Below are 18,001 nucleotides of genomic sequence, written 5' to 3' on the forward strand. Positions count from 1 at the left end.
TTAATAGTATCTGCTGCTAAGATTCTTTGCGCGCCCCCTTTTGGTTGGAGCGCCGTCCGGAAGTGAGGCAGCAGGGGAATGTCCGGTGACGTCAGCGCGCCTGGACGCCATTAGATCTGCAGCTGTTTGGAGAGAAACAACAACAAAACGAACGACCCTCGCAGAAAACGCGTTCTGGACCGCGGGAGCCCGACGCCTCTTTCCCCTCCCCCGGGCTTCACCGGCTTCTAACCACGGCCGCTCTCGGTGAGGAAACTCTGGCCTCCGCTTCCTCCTCCTCCGACTCGGACACCGGCGGAGCGTCGCCGCCCCCGCGGAAGAAGCACCGAGCCTCGGCGGCGGAGGGAGTAGGAGAGCCCGGGGCTTCAGCGGGCCTTCCATTAGCGACCCACCTCAGCCGAACCGGCACCAATATGCAGTCTAACGGGACCGGACAGGAGCAGAACCACCCAGCCAGCACGCAAAATGGAGATGCCAACGGCCTCCAGAGCAACGCGGGCTCGGCTTCGGGGGCCTCCGGGACGGGTTCGGGTTCCTTGAAGAAGAAGAAGCGTCTGTCTCAGGCGGAGGAGGATGTAATCCGCCTCATCGGACAGCATCTACACGGGTTAGGGCTGAAGTAAGTGTTGCGGTAATGAGGAGCACCACCGGACCGAGTCGGTTCTGGTAAAACCCGGTTTGACAGGTCGAGCGCGCGACACAACTAGACCGCAGCCGTTATGTGATCAACGAAGCGAGCGACGTCAATCTTTTAATGTCGTGTTTAATGACAGTCCAAACATTTATACCCCGACAAAATAATATACAAATATCTATAATTCAACCCAGAATATCAGACAGATACACACAAAGAAAGGTGCGATCACAAATGACAGCTGTGCGTGTGTGTCACGTATTTTTCGGGGCCCGAAAGCGTATTTTTGCTTTAATAGTGTCAAATGTAGAGATGAATTCATTAAAAGCAGCATTTTTTTTGTCAATACATTATATGTGTGTTTACGCTATGTCAAATCATTATGACATCCTCTGTGTGTTTTTGCGTTTTAATGGCGGCTGTGGAATGTGTGTGTAGCAGCTGGTTTACATTAGAAAGAAGCTTGAATCTAATTTTAGTGAAGATCTGCTAAAGCCATCAGCTGCCATTCAGATTCAAACCCCAAACATGAATCCTGAATAATCACAATCCATATCACTGTGCTTGAACACACACGTCCAAGAGCTAGACTACAAGATGAACCGAAAACATCAAGAAAACTGCAAACATCCATCCCCTCCCCCTCACACACACTCTCTCTCTTTTGTAATCATAGGATGACGTAATTCTGTGAGACCCTGCATTCAAAACACTTTCACACTGTTCTAGAAACCTTCACCTGTCTGTAGCGTCCTGCTTACTGCATCATGTTCATCAACATGCTTGAGCTTGTCTGTTTTGTTTTTCTGTCTTTGTTAACCTAAAATATATGCAAATAAAAAGGATATATGCTATATTGTGAATATAGTCATAACTGAAGATGACTATGACTATAATAAAGCAGTATGACACAAGTAAGAGTGCTGCTGTTCTGATATGTAAAGGTGATGTGGCCGAGTGCCGCAGGTAATTGCACATAAAATCAACCAGAACCCCTTCAGCAATGATTATTTTTAATATATAGCATGGCCTCAGTGCCTTATTGCTTTTATGAAACAATTAATACATAATAATCAGTGTTAGGAACACATATTCATTAAGTGCCATCATTCATTAACTTTAGTTTAATAGTTGTCCTTTTATTTTATATTTCAGATCAGATGGCAACAGTGCTTGAATCACTGTTATTTTACTCAAAGATGGCAAATAGAAACAATGAAGCTTTGATAAAGGTCTAATTAATGAGTGATGCATTATTGTGCGTTCAACACTTCTTGTGTGTTATGTCTTTCTCTATTTTAGTCAGACGGTGGATTTGTTGATGCAGGAATCTGGCTGTAGATTGGAGCATCCGTCAGCCACAAAGTTCCGGAACCACGTCATGGAAGGGGAATGGGACAAGGTGAGCTTATTTCACATGTCATATTTAGGCCCGGTTTCATAGACACAGCTTATTTTAAGCCAGGATTAGACCTTAATTCAATTAGGACATTTAAGTAGCTTTTATAAACATGCCTTAGGAAAGAAACATTACTGGTGTGCATCTTGAGACAAAACACTGGCAATGACATATTTCATGTATGACATGTCAGAGCAAGTTGCAGAAGCAACAGCTCAAACATGCATTTTAGTCTGTGACTATAATAATGATAATTTCATGATTTTTTTGATGGTTTAGATCCAGAGTTGTCACTATTATTGTGGCTTAAATCAAAGTTTACCCCATTAAGTTTTTCTATGCATTCTTAATTACATTCATTGCTTTTATTTTGCATGATGCATAAGTGCATGTTAAAGAAAATATGCTTGTCTTTTTAATCTTTCATAATAATGCAGGGTTCCTACACAGTTTGGAAAAGAATGGAATAATTTCCAGGTCTGGATAAGTATGGAAAAAAAGAAAACAGAGTATGGAAAATATCTGTGCTTCCAGACTATTGCCCTGTTTTCCTATCCTATTTTACAGACTTTCTAAAAATTAATGTATCATACAAGAGTGTTTTCATGGCAAAAATTTAGTGATTGTTGAACATGACTGAGTGAATTCAAGGTGCACATTTTCATTATGCAAAACTTGTCTTTATCATAAGTCTCTTTTGAACTTCACTAAACAAATGTGTGTGCCACCCAAACCAGCAACATATAAAGGAGCAAATGATCATCTAAATCAGACCGTACTTTGCTGATTGGTGATTGCAACATCAAACCACGTTTACAGTGTCAAACTGATGTGTCAGAGGTAAATATATGCAGGTTATAAAGCAGAGAAAATAAAACTATTTACAGATAACTAAAATAATGCTGTATGAACCATTTATGCTAATGAGGTCTGGAAATTTGTGTATGGAATTTTGAAATGGAAAATGTGAATAGGAACCCTGATAATTAGTCCTTTGCTTTTGGATGATGTTCCCACCACTTTTGAATTCTAATAAATTCCTTTTTTATTTGTTTAATGAAGTGAGGCCATATTTAGTTTTAGATTATTATTATTTTTTTTAAATCAAAGATAAACTTTACATTTTAAATAACATTTTTATTATTTGTTGTTTATCTATTTATGTATTTGCTTTTTCTGTTTTTCCCACTTTCCAAAAAGGTTCCCCTGTTAGATTGGAAGGTGTGACACCTGTTTGGTTGCCTTTAAATTTAGCAAAATTTCACATACTATCTCATCTCTCACCATGAATAGTAGCTGTGATGCTAAATTATTTTAAAACAAACAAACAAACAAAAAAAATCCAGTCAGTTCCCAATGGATAAACTGACTCATTGTTCCTCATTAAATATCTTTTTTCACTTGGAAATATTCACATTATTGATGTAGAATGAAGGCTGTGTCATGTTTGTTAAGGTCTGATCATGCTGACTGATTGGTGAACTATTAGTCAAAGGTAAATATGTATCCTCCTTTTTCCTAACAAACCATTTACTGTGTTTCAGATTATGGGAGGCACTTCCGGTTTGGGGAAGTTCCACTCAAAAACACTAAAACAAATCATTTCAAATCATAAGGTTGCGCTACAAATAATCCTTATCCGTCGGTTAGACTGAATGAGCTGTAAAATTCCTTTCCTGGTCTATTTTCAGACTTCAAGAGAATAATATAACGCTTGGTATTTTAATGTGACATGGTATGACAAGAATATCTGTGGCGAGAACAATTCAGATGGTGCATTCTGTTCCTTCTTTTTTTCTTTTGTATTCCGCTGTTACAGTATGAAAAAGGACAATATATACTGTGCATTTGTGGTCTGCTCTCCCAGTTTAATTTACGATATATTCCATGAATAATTCACTGGAATTCACTAAGAATCTCTTGTTTTTCTCCCCAAATCCTCACGTCTCTTTCCGGGTTTGTTTTCACACGGATGCTTTAAAATGTAATTGTCTCTTCTTTTCACTTCTAATCCTATTAGCAGTATTTAGTTTCTATAAAGCAGCTAAATACAATATTATTGTCTGTCAAAATGAAGGAACTTTGAAATATAATTTCTCAATGTTGCAGTTAATGAACATTTTCGATTAAGGCAACGTATGTTACATAATACAGACCTATATTACTACAGTGATATTTAACGTCCATAATATTGCTGCTGAAATAATTGGGGGTTATTCGTGGTCTGTTGTAGTAATTTGTTAATGCTTTTACTCTTTTGAATGTCCTTTTAATGTTCGATGGTTGTAGGGTTCATAGAGCGAACCTTTCACTGATTGTTTAACGCAAGTTACACCCATAGCAAAGCTTCATGGGGCATAAGAAAAAGGTGGATATGAGGGGGCTGTGAAAGGTCCTTAAAAAGAAAGCTTAATTCTTTCTGGTTTATGTGGTTTTGCATACATAGTGTTTTGTTTTTGTCTTGGGTAAAGCTTCATGGTGAATTCAGCCATTTCATTTTGCTCTGAACTTTCTTTTCTCTAACCACAGGCGTGATTTTTTTTATTTCTTCAATATATGATTGCAGGTCTTTCCCTTTCCTTTACACTTCATAATCAAACTGAAAGAAAAGTCTAGGGTTGTTTGAAAAATACATTCATATATTTGTCTGCAGTGTAGTTTAAATGGGTGGAAATAAAAACAATCCAGATATGTTATATTTTGTACAGGAAGGAGCAGATTTATTTGACCATCTCTCACCTGAATTTAGGAAAGTTTGGACGTGGGTTTGGACCATTGAAACCAAGCTTTTCTAAGATGTCAGGCAGAAACAATAATAATGCTGACATTTTCAGGGGTGGTGGTGGGATAAGACAAACTCTGTAGAAATTGTGCTTCTGGCTTAAGGAACTGTTTCAGTCACTTCTGTGGGTTTTGGGATTTCTTTTGTTTTTCTTCTGAATTCCTGAATTAACAGTGATAAAGCTGAATCCTATTTTTCCATCTAATGCTTTGCTAGTTCGCCTTCTATTTATAGAGGCAACTTTACAAACACCTACTGCTTCTTTTCATCTTATAAAGGGAATTTGTGCAGAAAACTGATTAATTTTAAAGTGATTGCTCTTCAAAAATCACAAATTACATTCAAATGACAAAAGTTGTCATTTGCTCACTTTCATTTGCCTCATTTTGAACAGTATATGTAATGTTTTAGAATTTAAACCTGTTTTTGCTTTAAGTTTGTTTTTTAATCTTAACACTTTTGGTGTCTTATCTAATGGAATAACATTCAGACTATTGAAGTGTAACTAAAGTGTCCGGATACTTTTTGCAGCCATTATATTTAATTCACACCATTTTGAATTTTAAGTTCACTTGACTTGTTTTGTCACTAAGCTTGAATGTTTTAAAGTAAACTCTATATGGTGTGACTGTACTATGGTTGATGGTATTTTTCCCCCCAAATTCCTGGATAAAAATGCTGAACTGATTCTTCTGTTTCTTTGTGTGACAGGCTGAAAATGACCTCAACGAGCTAAAAGCATTGATGCATTCACCCAACGCTATTGTGGTAAGACCACCAGACCTGGCCACATGCACTCTTAATGCTGAAAGCTTCTGAAGCTTCATCTGGAACAAGTGTTGTAGAAATCGTTCTGACTAGGGTTGTCACCAGCTGTTCTTAAGTTCTTTCTTAAATTGGAACGTCAAGCCCACACTATGAAGGCTTAGTAAGTACTAGCTAGTTTGTGACTAACTCTGTACTTAGTGTGGTTGCACCCATATGTTCTTGAGGCACGACATAGCTAGTACTAGGTCGCAAGCTTTTTGTAAAGTAATGCATAGTTGCATAATATGATGTTTACCTTCAATGATTCAATTGCAGCCTTCAAATTTGTGAGCAGAAGTTGTGTTGAAACAGTTTGTCCTGTTAAAGTTTATTCTAACTTCTTTTTGCCTCATGTAGCTTATGGTAAAAATACATTTCCAATGAAATCCGATGATTAATCATGAAATAACATAAGTATTTTTATATGTAAATAGCATTCAGAAGCTATTTGGATTTAATATCAATAAATACTGATACAAACAAACGTAAGAAATGAGATTTTATTTTGATTGATTTTGTTTGATATGCACATGGAGGATGCACACGCTGTTTAGTTCAGGTTCGTTATTTATTCATAAAACATCATCATATATGTCTGAAGGATTGATGTTTGTCAGGTAAAACTTGAGCTTATTGATGAAGTTCAGTGAATCTGTTCTGTAAATATTTATTAGTTTATAGTTACTTTTCAACTAAGTTTACTGGTGCAACGCAAAAATATTTAGTAGTGTTTAAGTTGTAAGTTTGCATCACAATTAAGCTAAGTTGTAACTTATATGTTGTAACTGATGCAACCGGTCCCTGGTCATTTCTGGTTTCTTGGTGCATACAGATTTGAGATTGTTGCTCTGTGGGTGAAGACAAGATCGCAGAGTGTTTCCTCTTCAAAGAACCAAACTCTAACCTCTATAAGTGAAACAACTGAAAAATAATCTAGTTGTCTTTGCATTCACACTGTCCGTGTCCTTCAAAGGGGGCTCAGATTTAATTGTGCCACTTTAGTTGTAACCATGTCTTTTGTTGTGTCTCCATTTTAGTTCTGACTGTTATGTGAATGTAAAGTGGACTGTTCAGCCATATGAATGATAAATGATTGGGTCACTGAAGTGAGTCTTTTTTCCTTTCTCTCTTTCTTTCTAGCGGATGAAGTTTCTGCTATTACAGCAGAAGTATCTGGAGTATTTGGAGGATGGAAAAGTTCTGGAAGCTCTGCAGGTGTTGAGAGGAGAGTTGACTCCACTCAAATACAACACGGATCGAATCCACGTGCTCAGCGGGTACTAAACATGACACATACATGCATATAAACATACTCACTGTTGTTAATAACTATAAACAATTTCTCTGTCTTGAATTTTTTTTTTGTTATTGTTAAAAACGTATTACTGCTATATAGAGTTTGTACTATGAAAATCGATGGCTCACTCTGATTTGCTGTGTGTTTTTAAGGTATCTGATGTGCAGCCATGCTGAGGATCTGAAGGCAAAGGCTGAATGGGAGGGAAAAGGCGCTGGATCACGATGTAGATTACTGGACAAGCTCCAGAGTGAGTATACAAACACACATATTTATACAGATATATATGTGAGGACATACCATAGACTCTTAAGGGCTTTTCACCCCAGGTTATCATCATTAAACCCTGCTTTTAACCCTGCAGTGTTTTTTTGCAGTGTTAACCCCGCATTGTTACTAGAGATGCTTAGCCACAGAGAAGCAAAAATGTGCCTCATTTTCACATGCTTTTGGACACGTCATGGAAACAGCGTGTTGAATAAACAGTCGTTTCAGCTTTTGAGGTGAAAAATGTCTAATGGTGACACAAAACGTGACATTTGGAGTGAAGAAGAGATCATTTCATTCTTACCTTTTATAGTCCGAAAAGTCCATTCAGGATAAACTTGATAGTACAGTCAGCAATATATAATATGAGGATGCGCAATGCTAGAGCCTTTATGTAAACGAATCGCATGCTGCGTTCGTCCAGTCAGTGGCACTGAAACCACAAATATGCAAATCAGAACATTAACCCAGGGTTTAGGAATGTCCGGTGTGAAATGTCAGTTTAGAAATACCCATAGTTAATTGTTAACCCCGGGTAAGTTATGAGCAGTGTGAAACATGAAGCAAGATAACCCAGGATTCCATTTAAACCTGGTTTACAATGACCCAGGGACAACTATTTCAAGTGTGAAAAGCCATCTATTGATTTGATTAGGAATGCACAATAAATCAAACCGATTTTGATTATTAGTTAATATTTTATTTTTATCTATCATTATTGGCCAATGTTTAATATTTAATTGTGTCTGCCTATTTTATTCTTTCTGCCTATTCTAGCATCATATAGAAATATTGGCTTACACTTTATTTTAAGATTAAGTTGTTACTGTTTAATTACACAAATAAGTAATAGTAATTAACTACATGTACTTACTATATAGGTAAGATAAGGGTTTAGTTTAGGGTTAGTTGCTTGTAATTATCCATAATTTACTGTTATTACTTTAGTAAGTACATGTAACATGCAACAAGTTCACATTAAAATAAAGTATTACCCAATATTGATAACTTTAAGGCATAGCAAAAATATTGTTTTTATGTTATTTATATTGTCATTTTAAATGGATATTATATTTGTATAATTATTATTATATTAATTTTTTATAATACTCTAATAAATATAAATCTTATAAGATTTAAGGCACGTAAAAAAAAACGTTTTGCATTTTTTTGAATGATTTTGAATTAAAAAAAAAACTTTTTTTTTTTTTTTTTAATTGCTTTTAAGCACATCACAAAATGGAGGTTTTGTCAGATTTAGCTCATATTTGGCAGTCCTTCTGTCTTCAGCATATAGCCAAGTAAACATGTACAACTCAGTCTTTTGCTGTTTTCTATTAATTTCATATCATCTATCTTAATTATAATTGTGTGTTTGTGTGTGTTATTTAGCGTACCTGCCCCCCTCTGTAATGCTGCCTCCTCGGCGGCTGCAGACGCTGCTCAGACAGGCCGTGGAGATGCAGAGAGATCGCTGCCTTTATCACAACACCAAACTGGACTCCAGTCTGGACTCTGTGTCCTTACTGCTGGATCACGTCTGCACCAGGTGTGCTGTGTTTACACATTTGAACGCAACACACACAGACACCCCCTCCACTGCTCTCAAAGATTTCACATGCCATCTCTGTGTTTGTGTTTGCAGGAAACAGTTTCCCTGTTACACACAGCAGATCCTCACAGAGCACTGCAATGAAGTCTGGTTCTGCAAGTTCTCCAACGACGGCACTAAACTCGCCACCGGCTCGAAGGACACAACTGTCATCATCTGGCAGGTGGAGCCGGTGAGTGAGGATGTCTTTCACGTGTACATTGAGCATCTTGGAAGTCAAACATTTTCAGTGCGAGTTGCCGACATGAGTGACAGCAACACTTGTCAAACTTGAATAACTCTGTTTAAAGAGACTCGGGATGGTGTGGTATAAATGTCCACTCTCACACACAGGACTCACATCAGTTGAAGCTCTTACGAACTCTGGAGGGTCACGCGTACGGTGTGTCGTATCTTGCCTGGAGTCCCGATGATGTTTACCTGATCGCCTGCGGTCCAGACGACTGCTCTGAGCTCTGGCTGTGGAACGTTCAGGTAAGCACAGTGCACATCTTGTCTTTTTTTGCCAGAAATATGCATTTTCTGCATTTTAGCAAGATTTTCCAAATCTGGGCTGATCTAATGCTACCTTCAAGTCATTATTGTATTTACAAGATAATGAGTGCACATGAACACATAACACATATTTATTTTTATTTTATGAATTAATTGTATTATAAATTTTACTGGTGGATGTGGATTATTTTGTTTGATGTAGAATTGGTATACAGCATGATAGGAAGTTTAATATTAAGATTTTGAGGCTAAAGATCTATGACATTTCCCATCATTCTCTGGCTACTCAAAAATGATAAAATACATAGATAAAGCATTGATTAGGTGTGTAATACACAACCTTTGCTCTTCAATTTGTTGCAAGAGGCTTCTTTTGTTGGAAGTAAAAAAAGAGAAAATATCAAACATGTTACGTCATTATTACAATATCCAAAATAAAAATAATTGTTCTTTTTTTGCCAGTTTATTAATAATAATTATTAAAATGTATATTTAAATAATATAATGATCATTAAATATTATAATAATTAAAAACTTAATAATTATGATTACAATAATTTTTCAGATTTTATTTTTCAAATTCAGCCATTTTAAATGAATTTTTCAAATTATTTATGAAATGTATTATTTTATTGCAGCAATAATATCCTTATATTTACTACCTTTAAATTATTTTGTTTGTTTTATAATTATATAATAATTGTTAAAAATGATTGTTTATTAATATTATTTTATTATTATTATTATTTTTATTTTTATAAATTAATTAATTATTATTTTTATATAATTAATTTTTTTTTTTTTTTTTTTCAAATTCATTGATTTATTTTTCAATTAAAATACTTTTACATTTCTTTGCAGCAGTGATTTTACTATCTTTAAAATTGTGATGTTTTACAATAAAATAATATTAAATGATTAATAATTATTGCAGTTGTTTTTAATTCTTTTTCAAATTAATTAATTTTCAAATTATTTATTTTTAATTGTTTTTGCTAATTAAATTATGATAATTTACATAATAATATGTTAAATTTTATTAGAAACAGTGTTGTTGTGTTATTTACTATCTTTAAATTAAATTAGCTCAACTCTGACCTCTGACTCTCTTCTTCCATCTGGTGGTCAGACAGGAGAACTGCGAACAAAGATGAGTCAGTCTCATGAGGACAGCCTGACCAGTGTCGCATGGAACCCTGACGCCAAACGCTTCGTTACAGGAGGACAGAGAGGGCAGTTTTACCAATGTGTAAGTTCTGAATGGACTTGAAGGGGTTTGATTGTCAGGATTTGACAGGCTTCTCTTTAGTAATGTTGAACTTTACACAGTTTTTGAACTGAACTGAATCAACGCTGAACTGACTTGAGCTGAATAATGACACTATTGTCTATTTAGAGCTGCTTTACAACAGAATTAGAATTGTGTCATACTTAATGTTTGCATCGTTGAATGTTATTTTCCTGTTTATTACTGTAAAGCTGCTTTAAAACAATCTTAGCAGCTTTCTATAAAGCGCTGCATAAATAAAGGTGGTTTGACTTAATGATTTGTTGGTCGTGCTTGGACAGGATCTAGACGGAAACCTATTGGAGTCGTGGGAAGGCGTGCGTGTGCAGTGCCTCTGGTGTATGAACGACGGCCGGACTGTTCTCGCTTCTGATACGCACCAGCGAATCCGTGGATACAGTTTCGAGGACCTAACAGACAGAAACATGTACGCAGCTGTTCGACTTGATTATCAGATGGTTCTGAGTTTTGGAAACTCTGTCTGACCTTTCACTTCTCTCTCTGTTTGTACTCTAGAGTTCAGGAGGATCATCCTATAATGTCTTTCACTGTTTCTAAGAATGGAAGATTAGCTTTGTTAAATGTAGCAACTCAGGTAAGCATATGGGTCTCAAACATACATTAATTCATTGTTACAAAATCCAAAATGTTTACTTTCTTTTTTTTATTCATGATTTGAACAATAAAAGGATAAGTAGTTCATTAACAATAATTATTAAAATAACACAATTATTACATATTAAAATAATAATAAACTATTTTTTATTCAAATTCATTCATTTTCAGATAGATTTTTTTTTCACATTAATTTTGAAGATATTTTATTGCAGCAATATTATGCTTATATTTACTACATTTAAATTGTGTGCTTTTTAGAATTAAATAATAATTTTAAATAAGTATTAATTATTTAATTTATTGTTTTATAACTATTTAATAAAAAATAAATTATTATATATATATATATATATATTTATTTTTTAGATTTTTCAAGTTTATTATTTCTTTTCAATTATTTTTGAGAATATTTTGTTATTTTATTGAAGCAATGTTATCCTTATTTACTATATTTGGATTAAATTGTCATTTTTATAATTTAATAATTGCTAAAGATTATTAATATTTCTTAAAATATTTTTTCTGGGTTTCTTTAATTTATTTTCAAATTATTTTTGAGAATATTGCATTAAATTGTATTGTAGTAATGTTATCCTTATTTTTTTAATACCTTTGAATTGTCTAAAGTGTTTGTTAGCGAATGTATCTGTTCTTGTGCCTCTCGCTGTGTCCTAACCAAATCTCATGTGTGTTTGTCTCAGGGCGTTCATCTCTGGGACCTACAGGACCGTGTGTTGGTCAGGAAGTATCAGGGTGTGACACAGGGTTTCTACACCATTCACTCCTGCTTCGGTGGACACAACGAGGATTTCATCGCTAGCGGTAGTGAAGGTAATTTCATTCATTCCTCCGCTTCTTTCCTCAGGTGTATTTCCAATGAGTCTTGCTCAATCTCACTCTGTCTCTCAGATCATAAGGTATATATTTGGCACAAGCGCAGCGAGCTGCCGATTGTGGAGTTGACGGGACACACGCGCACAGTGAACTGTGTCAGCTGGAACCCGTGTATTCCCAGTCTTATGGCCAGCGCTTCTGACGACGGCACAGTCCGTATCTGGGGACCCGCACCCTTCCTGGACGCACAAGAGCTGGACGGCCTCAATGGTACAGATATACTATCCAGTCGCAGATACAGGAAGTGTAATTTCACTGCTAGTTAGTGCTTCACTGATTCATTGGGTGACCTTTAGGTTTCAGCCTAGTTGATGCACGAGCAAAAAATACTATCACTCTAGATAATACTTGACAATAAAGACAGCAATAATCTGATTGAATGAGTTTCAATAACATTCTTAAGTAAATAGGATTGACTTTGTGTAATACACATTCCTGGTTTCAGCATATTACTAAAAATAATTGTCATCTTTTTTTTTTCTTTTTTCTTTTTTTCTTACAGAAACCTGTGAACTTTTCACAATCCAATCAATTTTATTTTGTTAAAATGTTTCTATTATTATGTTGGCTTGACAAAGCCAACATACTGATCTACTATTTAAGGTTCTTCTGAGGCTTTCAAATTTCTTCTTCCTAAGGTTTTCAAGCTACAACCACCAAACTTGGTTCAGACCTTCAGACTGCTCTGACTCGGTGTGCTATATCTTTTCTAACTGATCCGTCTTACGATTTTCGTTAAACGGATGATCAAAACTACTAAAAGTCCCATAGACAGTCAAAACTTTTGTACAATAAGACTTATAGAGCATTTAAGCTGTCTATCACTAGCAAAGCTTAAAGACTATCCTAGGACAACATGTTAATTCATGCTATCAATGTGTTAAAACATGTTAGCAACATGTTAATTTATGTTAACCACATGTTAACAACATGGTAATTCATGTTAGCAGCATGTTAAAACATGTTAGCAGCATCCTTAAACATGCTAGCAGTGTGTTAAAACATGCTAGCAAAATTCGAATTCGTGCTAACATGCTAAAACATGATAGCAATGTGTTAAAACATGCTATCAGAATCCCAAAAGCAGCATGTTAAATTGTTAGCAAGATAATTCATGTTATCAACATGTTAAAACATGGTAGCAACATGTTAATTTATGTTATCAACATGTTAAAACATGTTAACAATGTGTTAAAAAATGCTAATTCATGCTAGCAATGTGTTAAAACATGGTAGCAACATGTTAATTCATGTTAACATATTAAAACATGTTAGCAACATGTTAAATCATGGTAACAACATGTTAATTCATGCTAGCAACATGTTAACAATATGTGAAAACATGTTAGCAACAATTAATGATAGCAACATGTTAAATCATGGTAACAACATGCTAATTCATGTTAGCAACATGTTAAAACATGGTAGCAACATGTTAATTCATGTTAACATATTGAAACATGTTAGCAACATGTTAAATCATGGTAACATGTCAATTCATGCTAGCAACATGTTAAAACATGTTAACAATACGTAAAAACATGTTAGCAACATAATGATAGCAACATGTTAAAACATGCTACCAACATGTTAATTCATGTTAGCAATGTGTTAAAACATGTTAGCAACATGCTAATTAATGCTAGCAACCTGTTAAAACATGATAGCAAAACATGTTAATTCATGCTAACAATGTGTTGAAACATGTTAATTCATGCTAGCAGTGTCTTTCTCCTTCCACTTCACTAAATTTAAAGCTTATAAATCTTTCAAACTTTAGAGCTTTGTCAAGCCAACATCAAAGTTTGTCTACAAACTTTTCAATCTAGTTATTAATATATAATTATTAACAATTTATTATATTAAAAGTTATTTTACTTTTAGTTATTAAAAGTTTTTTTTTTTTTTTTTTTTCCAAATTGTTTTTGAAAATATTGTTGCATTTTATTGCAGCAATGCAATAAAATCCCACCCTAAATTTTTTCCTCTCTTTGAATTGAATGTCCTGTTTCATACTGAAATGCATTATGTTATAGAAGTAAAACAGGTTTTGTAATTTTTTTTTTTTTTTTTTTTTATGTTGACTTTAAGCATTGTTGAAGACTTTTTAACTACTTTGTTACAATTTAATCTCTTTAAAGGCTGCCGGACATTCAGCCAGTAGCGTATTGCATATTATTGAGTCATGAATGCATGAGCTAACTTTTCTGGAACAGGAACAGAACAGTGTTTTGTCACTTTAGCAGTATTTCTAATGCTGTTCTAAAGAGTGGGACTTACCAAAGCCATTATGCTGTCAAGCAGGTTCTTAACAGTATTGTTCTGACTGAAGCTTTTTACCAATGAATAGTGCTTCCGTTTAGTCATAATTAAAAAAGAATTTTGTTAGTACACTCTTAACTTTAAAAACAGGTCTGGAGGAAATAAAATAATCATGACAAGATTTGTTTTAGTTGTAAACTGTTATATGCAGTACTGTTCAAAAGTTTGTTTCTGAAAGAAGTTTTGGTAACACTGGTATAGGCAACACATAAACTATTAACCATGACTTTTCCCTTAATAAATGCCTAATTTACTGCTTATTAATAGTTAGTAAGGTAGTTGTTCAGTTTAGGTATTGGGTAGGATTAAGAATGTAGGTCAATAAGGTCATGCAGAATAAGGCATTAATATGTGCTTAATAAGTAATAATAAATAGCCAATATCCTAGTAACATGCATGCTAATAAGCAACTAGTTAAAAGACCCTAAAATAAAGTGTTACCGAAGTTTTTTTATATTCGCCAAAGCTGCATTTATTTGATCATAAATACAGTAAGACCTGGTAAGATTGTGAAATAAATATTATTATAATTTAAAAGAACTGTTTTCTATCTGAATATATTGTAAAATGTAATTTTATTCCTGTGATCAAAGCTGAATTTTCAGCATCATTACTGCAGTCTTCAGTGTCACATGATCCTTCAGAAATCATTCTAATATGTTGATTTGCTGCTCAAAAAACATTTCTCTCTTCATCAATAAAATCAGCTGTGCATCTTAATATTTTTTTTTTTCTTTTTTCTTTTGATGAATCGAAAGTACAAAAGAATAGCAATCTTTTATGTCATTATAAATGTCTATACTGTCACATGATCAATTTAATGCATCCTTGCTGAGTAAAAGTGTTACAATCTCTCTCATTTCCTTAGAGAGTTGCAGCAGTATGGACAGTTGATGGCAGCCCTGGAACAGACGGCTTCTTAATACGAGAAATATGCGAAATCCAACAGAGAAAAACACGATTACAGCATTGCCCTCCTCCACAACGACACACACGAGTGCAAACGTGAAAGAGATTCAGAGCCTCGCCTTCAGGAGTCCGGAGGCAGCAGAGACCCCTGACGCTGATCTGCCTCCATAGCGACCCGCTTCCATAACGACGGATCTGATCTCTTTCCCTCCGCGGGATTCCCGTGTTTCCACATTAGATGCCCCCCATCAGGCTCGAGCGCCTGGGTGGGTGACCAGGGTTCGGCCGGGTGTATAAACTCACACTCAATGTTTTTCTCTCGCTCTCAATCCTCCAGCGGCAAAGGACAAAACACTTTTTTTAAAAGAAATACTAGTCCTAGCAATTCTCTTTTGTTCCTTTAGCAGTCGATCAGCTTGGGCTTTAGTGTTGATGATGGAGTGCTGTAGATTTTCTGTTTTTTTTTTTTTTTTTTTTTTTTTTAATCTTTCAGAACACAATTGCATTTGTTTCCACCGGGCCCACGTCACACATCAGCAGGGGTCTGTTTGAGTTTGAGTGTTCGTCTCAAACTCTGCTTCGGCCTCCCTCCTGTAGCACAGCCGTGTGTGTGTGTGTGTGTGTGTGTGTGAGTGTTCAAATGTGCCTGAAGTTGGTGTACGTTCGCATGTGGCACTGTTTTCACACCAGTGTGAGTGTGTCCCCTGTTTAGCTGTATTAATAATTTTAACAGAATCTGATCCAGTCCCCAGAGACCTTCATCTGTGGAACAAAAACTTGACAACCATTTTGTATCTTTTGTTTTGTTGTTTTTTTTAAAGAAAGCTAATAGCGAAGTTCCTTGTTTTCACCACTTACCTTAGAGGTGACGTTCAGGAGAGAGACTTTGTCATATTAGTACGAAAAAATTGAACGGAAACGTGACTTTGAGAGCGAAATGCACGTTCTTCTTACACAGAACGTACGTGAAAACGTGCCGACAGCTTTAAACAGAAAAGATACTGTGACACTCAAACTGTCAATCAGATATTTGGCTCCTCATGAGGAGTTTGTGGCGTATAAATGACCTATGCAGCAACATTTGAGCTGAGAGCCCCGATATAATGTTTCTTGCAGCAGCCATACCAGCATTAAAATAAACCGTCTCCGACCGTACTACATATCCACAACGATTTCATCCACACGAAAGCTCTGCCTGTACGTTAGTTCAGTTAAACCCACAAGGTCAAGTTCCCTGATCTGAGCTGTTTACACCAAATATCGAGCATTTGAGTCCCCCTTTTTGGAGAGAAATAAATATTTGCTATGGACTGATATTAAATGTTTGAAAAGAAATGCTTTTCTGCCTGTTTTTATGGAAGTTTTTGTTACTTTTTTGGTTTACAATATTTCAATTTTTTTTTTTTTTTTTTTTTTTTTTTTGGTTGACTATCTCTGTATCATTATATTAAACTATAACCAGATACATTGTCTCCTCTTTTTTTTTTAATCTTTTATTTAAGCATTATTAGCATTCTTTCCATTTTAAAAATATATATTATTACATTAACCATAGTTTTATTGGCATCCACATATGCTTTCTGCAGTCATAAGATGGTGCTAAACGCCCCGGCCTTTGCCTCGCAGTTGGAAGTTCAAATGGATATCCAGATTATTTCACAATCTTTTCTAGACTTGCATCAAAAACTTTATTATAATAAAATTTTTAAGGGTTCAGCCTCGCCAACTTTATGAATCTTAACAGCTTGGGCGCTAAAGCGCTGCGTGAAATTCGTTATAAAAGCAATTGTTTGAGAGCACTTCATAGATGATTTTGTTCCAATGACTATTTCAGTCATTAAAGATTTGTAAAATGGATTTTGATATGGCTTCAGTGAAATCTCTTTGAATTGCTCAGCAACATCTGCCTGTTTTGGTTTTCATTGAATTTTGCCTGTTTACTTGAGGACCATTTTGTGCCATAAGCAAATAAAAATCGAATAAAATCTCAACAATAATTGGTCGCTGCTTGGACCAGGCTGATGCTTGTGCACTGTGACACATCTTTGCTGTTGATTTAGCTGATCTGAGAGCAGTTTGTCAGTTTCTTTGGCTGTTCCTCATTGTTTTAAAGAACTAAAAACAAGCCTGCTCATTACAGCGGTGGACATACTGTTAATGCATTTGATGATGATGATGATGGGGGTAGTATTGTTACTCTTGTACAGTGGGGTTTGTGTTCTCTACTAACCATATGCAAGAGGGTCTCTCTTTTCCAGCTAGCTGCAGGTGTGTTGCTCTCATGTTTGACTGTGAATCAGATGTGTGAGAGGTTTTCGTCATAATAACTGCTCCTGTACGAAGGGCATCCATTTGCATTAAATGTGTTATTTCAAAAGTGATTGTACTGTTTTGTATTGTTGTGTAGGAAATGTGTTATGTATGCATATTTTCAATAAAGCATTCAGGGTTTTGAAACATAACGAAGCATTTCAAATTGAACCGCATGGGGTCACAAGACCACTGTTAAAAATATTGTAGGTATTTTTTTCTTCAGTGAACAATTCTTAAACCTCTACAGAATAATTGGTTACCTTTGTAACAGGAATAATCCCACTACATAAAGTTCTGTGGCGGTACCATGGTATAGTAATAGTATCAGATGGTAATACCATACATACACAGTGGTATTTACATG

The 18,001-nt window shown here is 35.3% G+C and overlaps 1 protein-coding gene across 2 annotated transcripts; it reads left to right on the plus strand.

Moving 5' to 3' along the window:
• The first annotated feature begins 29 nt into the window (after nucleotides 1-29).
• wdr26b (WD repeat domain 26b) lies at nucleotides 30-17,786 on the plus strand. Of its 2 annotated transcripts, XM_051873895.1 has the most exons (14): nucleotides 30-619; nucleotides 1,937-2,036; nucleotides 5,527-5,583; nucleotides 6,763-6,899; nucleotides 7,072-7,169; nucleotides 8,579-8,735; nucleotides 8,832-8,970; nucleotides 9,132-9,272; nucleotides 10,423-10,542; nucleotides 10,863-11,008; nucleotides 11,098-11,176; nucleotides 11,901-12,030; nucleotides 12,109-12,303; nucleotides 15,284-17,786. In XM_051873895.1, the coding sequence occupies exons 1-14, from the start codon at nucleotides 414-416 to the stop codon at nucleotides 15,307-15,309; spliced, it is 1,731 nt and encodes a 576-aa protein (XP_051729855.1). In that variant the 5' UTR covers nucleotides 30-413; the 3' UTR covers nucleotides 15,310-17,786. The 2 variants fall into 2 exon arrangements, with proteins under 2 accessions (XP_051729855.1, XP_051729857.1); XM_051873897.1 differs by lacking the exons at nucleotides 30-619; nucleotides 1,937-2,036 and adding an exon at nucleotides 2,473-3,528.
• The last annotated feature ends 215 nt before the right edge of the window (nucleotides 17,787-18,001 follow it).

This window comes from Ctenopharyngodon idella, chromosome 20 (genome assembly GCF_019924925.1).
Source record: "Ctenopharyngodon idella isolate HZGC_01 chromosome 20, HZGC01, whole genome shotgun sequence".
In the NCBI taxonomy this organism is placed as follows: domain Eukaryota; kingdom Metazoa; phylum Chordata; class Actinopteri; order Cypriniformes; family Xenocyprididae; genus Ctenopharyngodon; species Ctenopharyngodon idella.

Excerpts from the sequence above, each read along its gene's own strand:
- wdr26b (XM_051873895.1), top strand. The coding sequence starts at position 414 with ATGCAGTCTAACGGGACCGGACAGGAGCAGAACCACCCAGCCAGCACG. Across the intron at positions 620-1,936 it reads CTACACGGGTTAGGGCTGAA|TCAGACGGTGGATTTGTTGA; the intron begins GTAAGTGTTGCG and ends TCTCTATTTTAG. Across the intron at positions 6,900-7,071 it reads CGAATCCACGTGCTCAGCGG|GTATCTGATGTGCAGCCATG; the intron begins GTACTAAACATG and ends TGTGTTTTTAAG.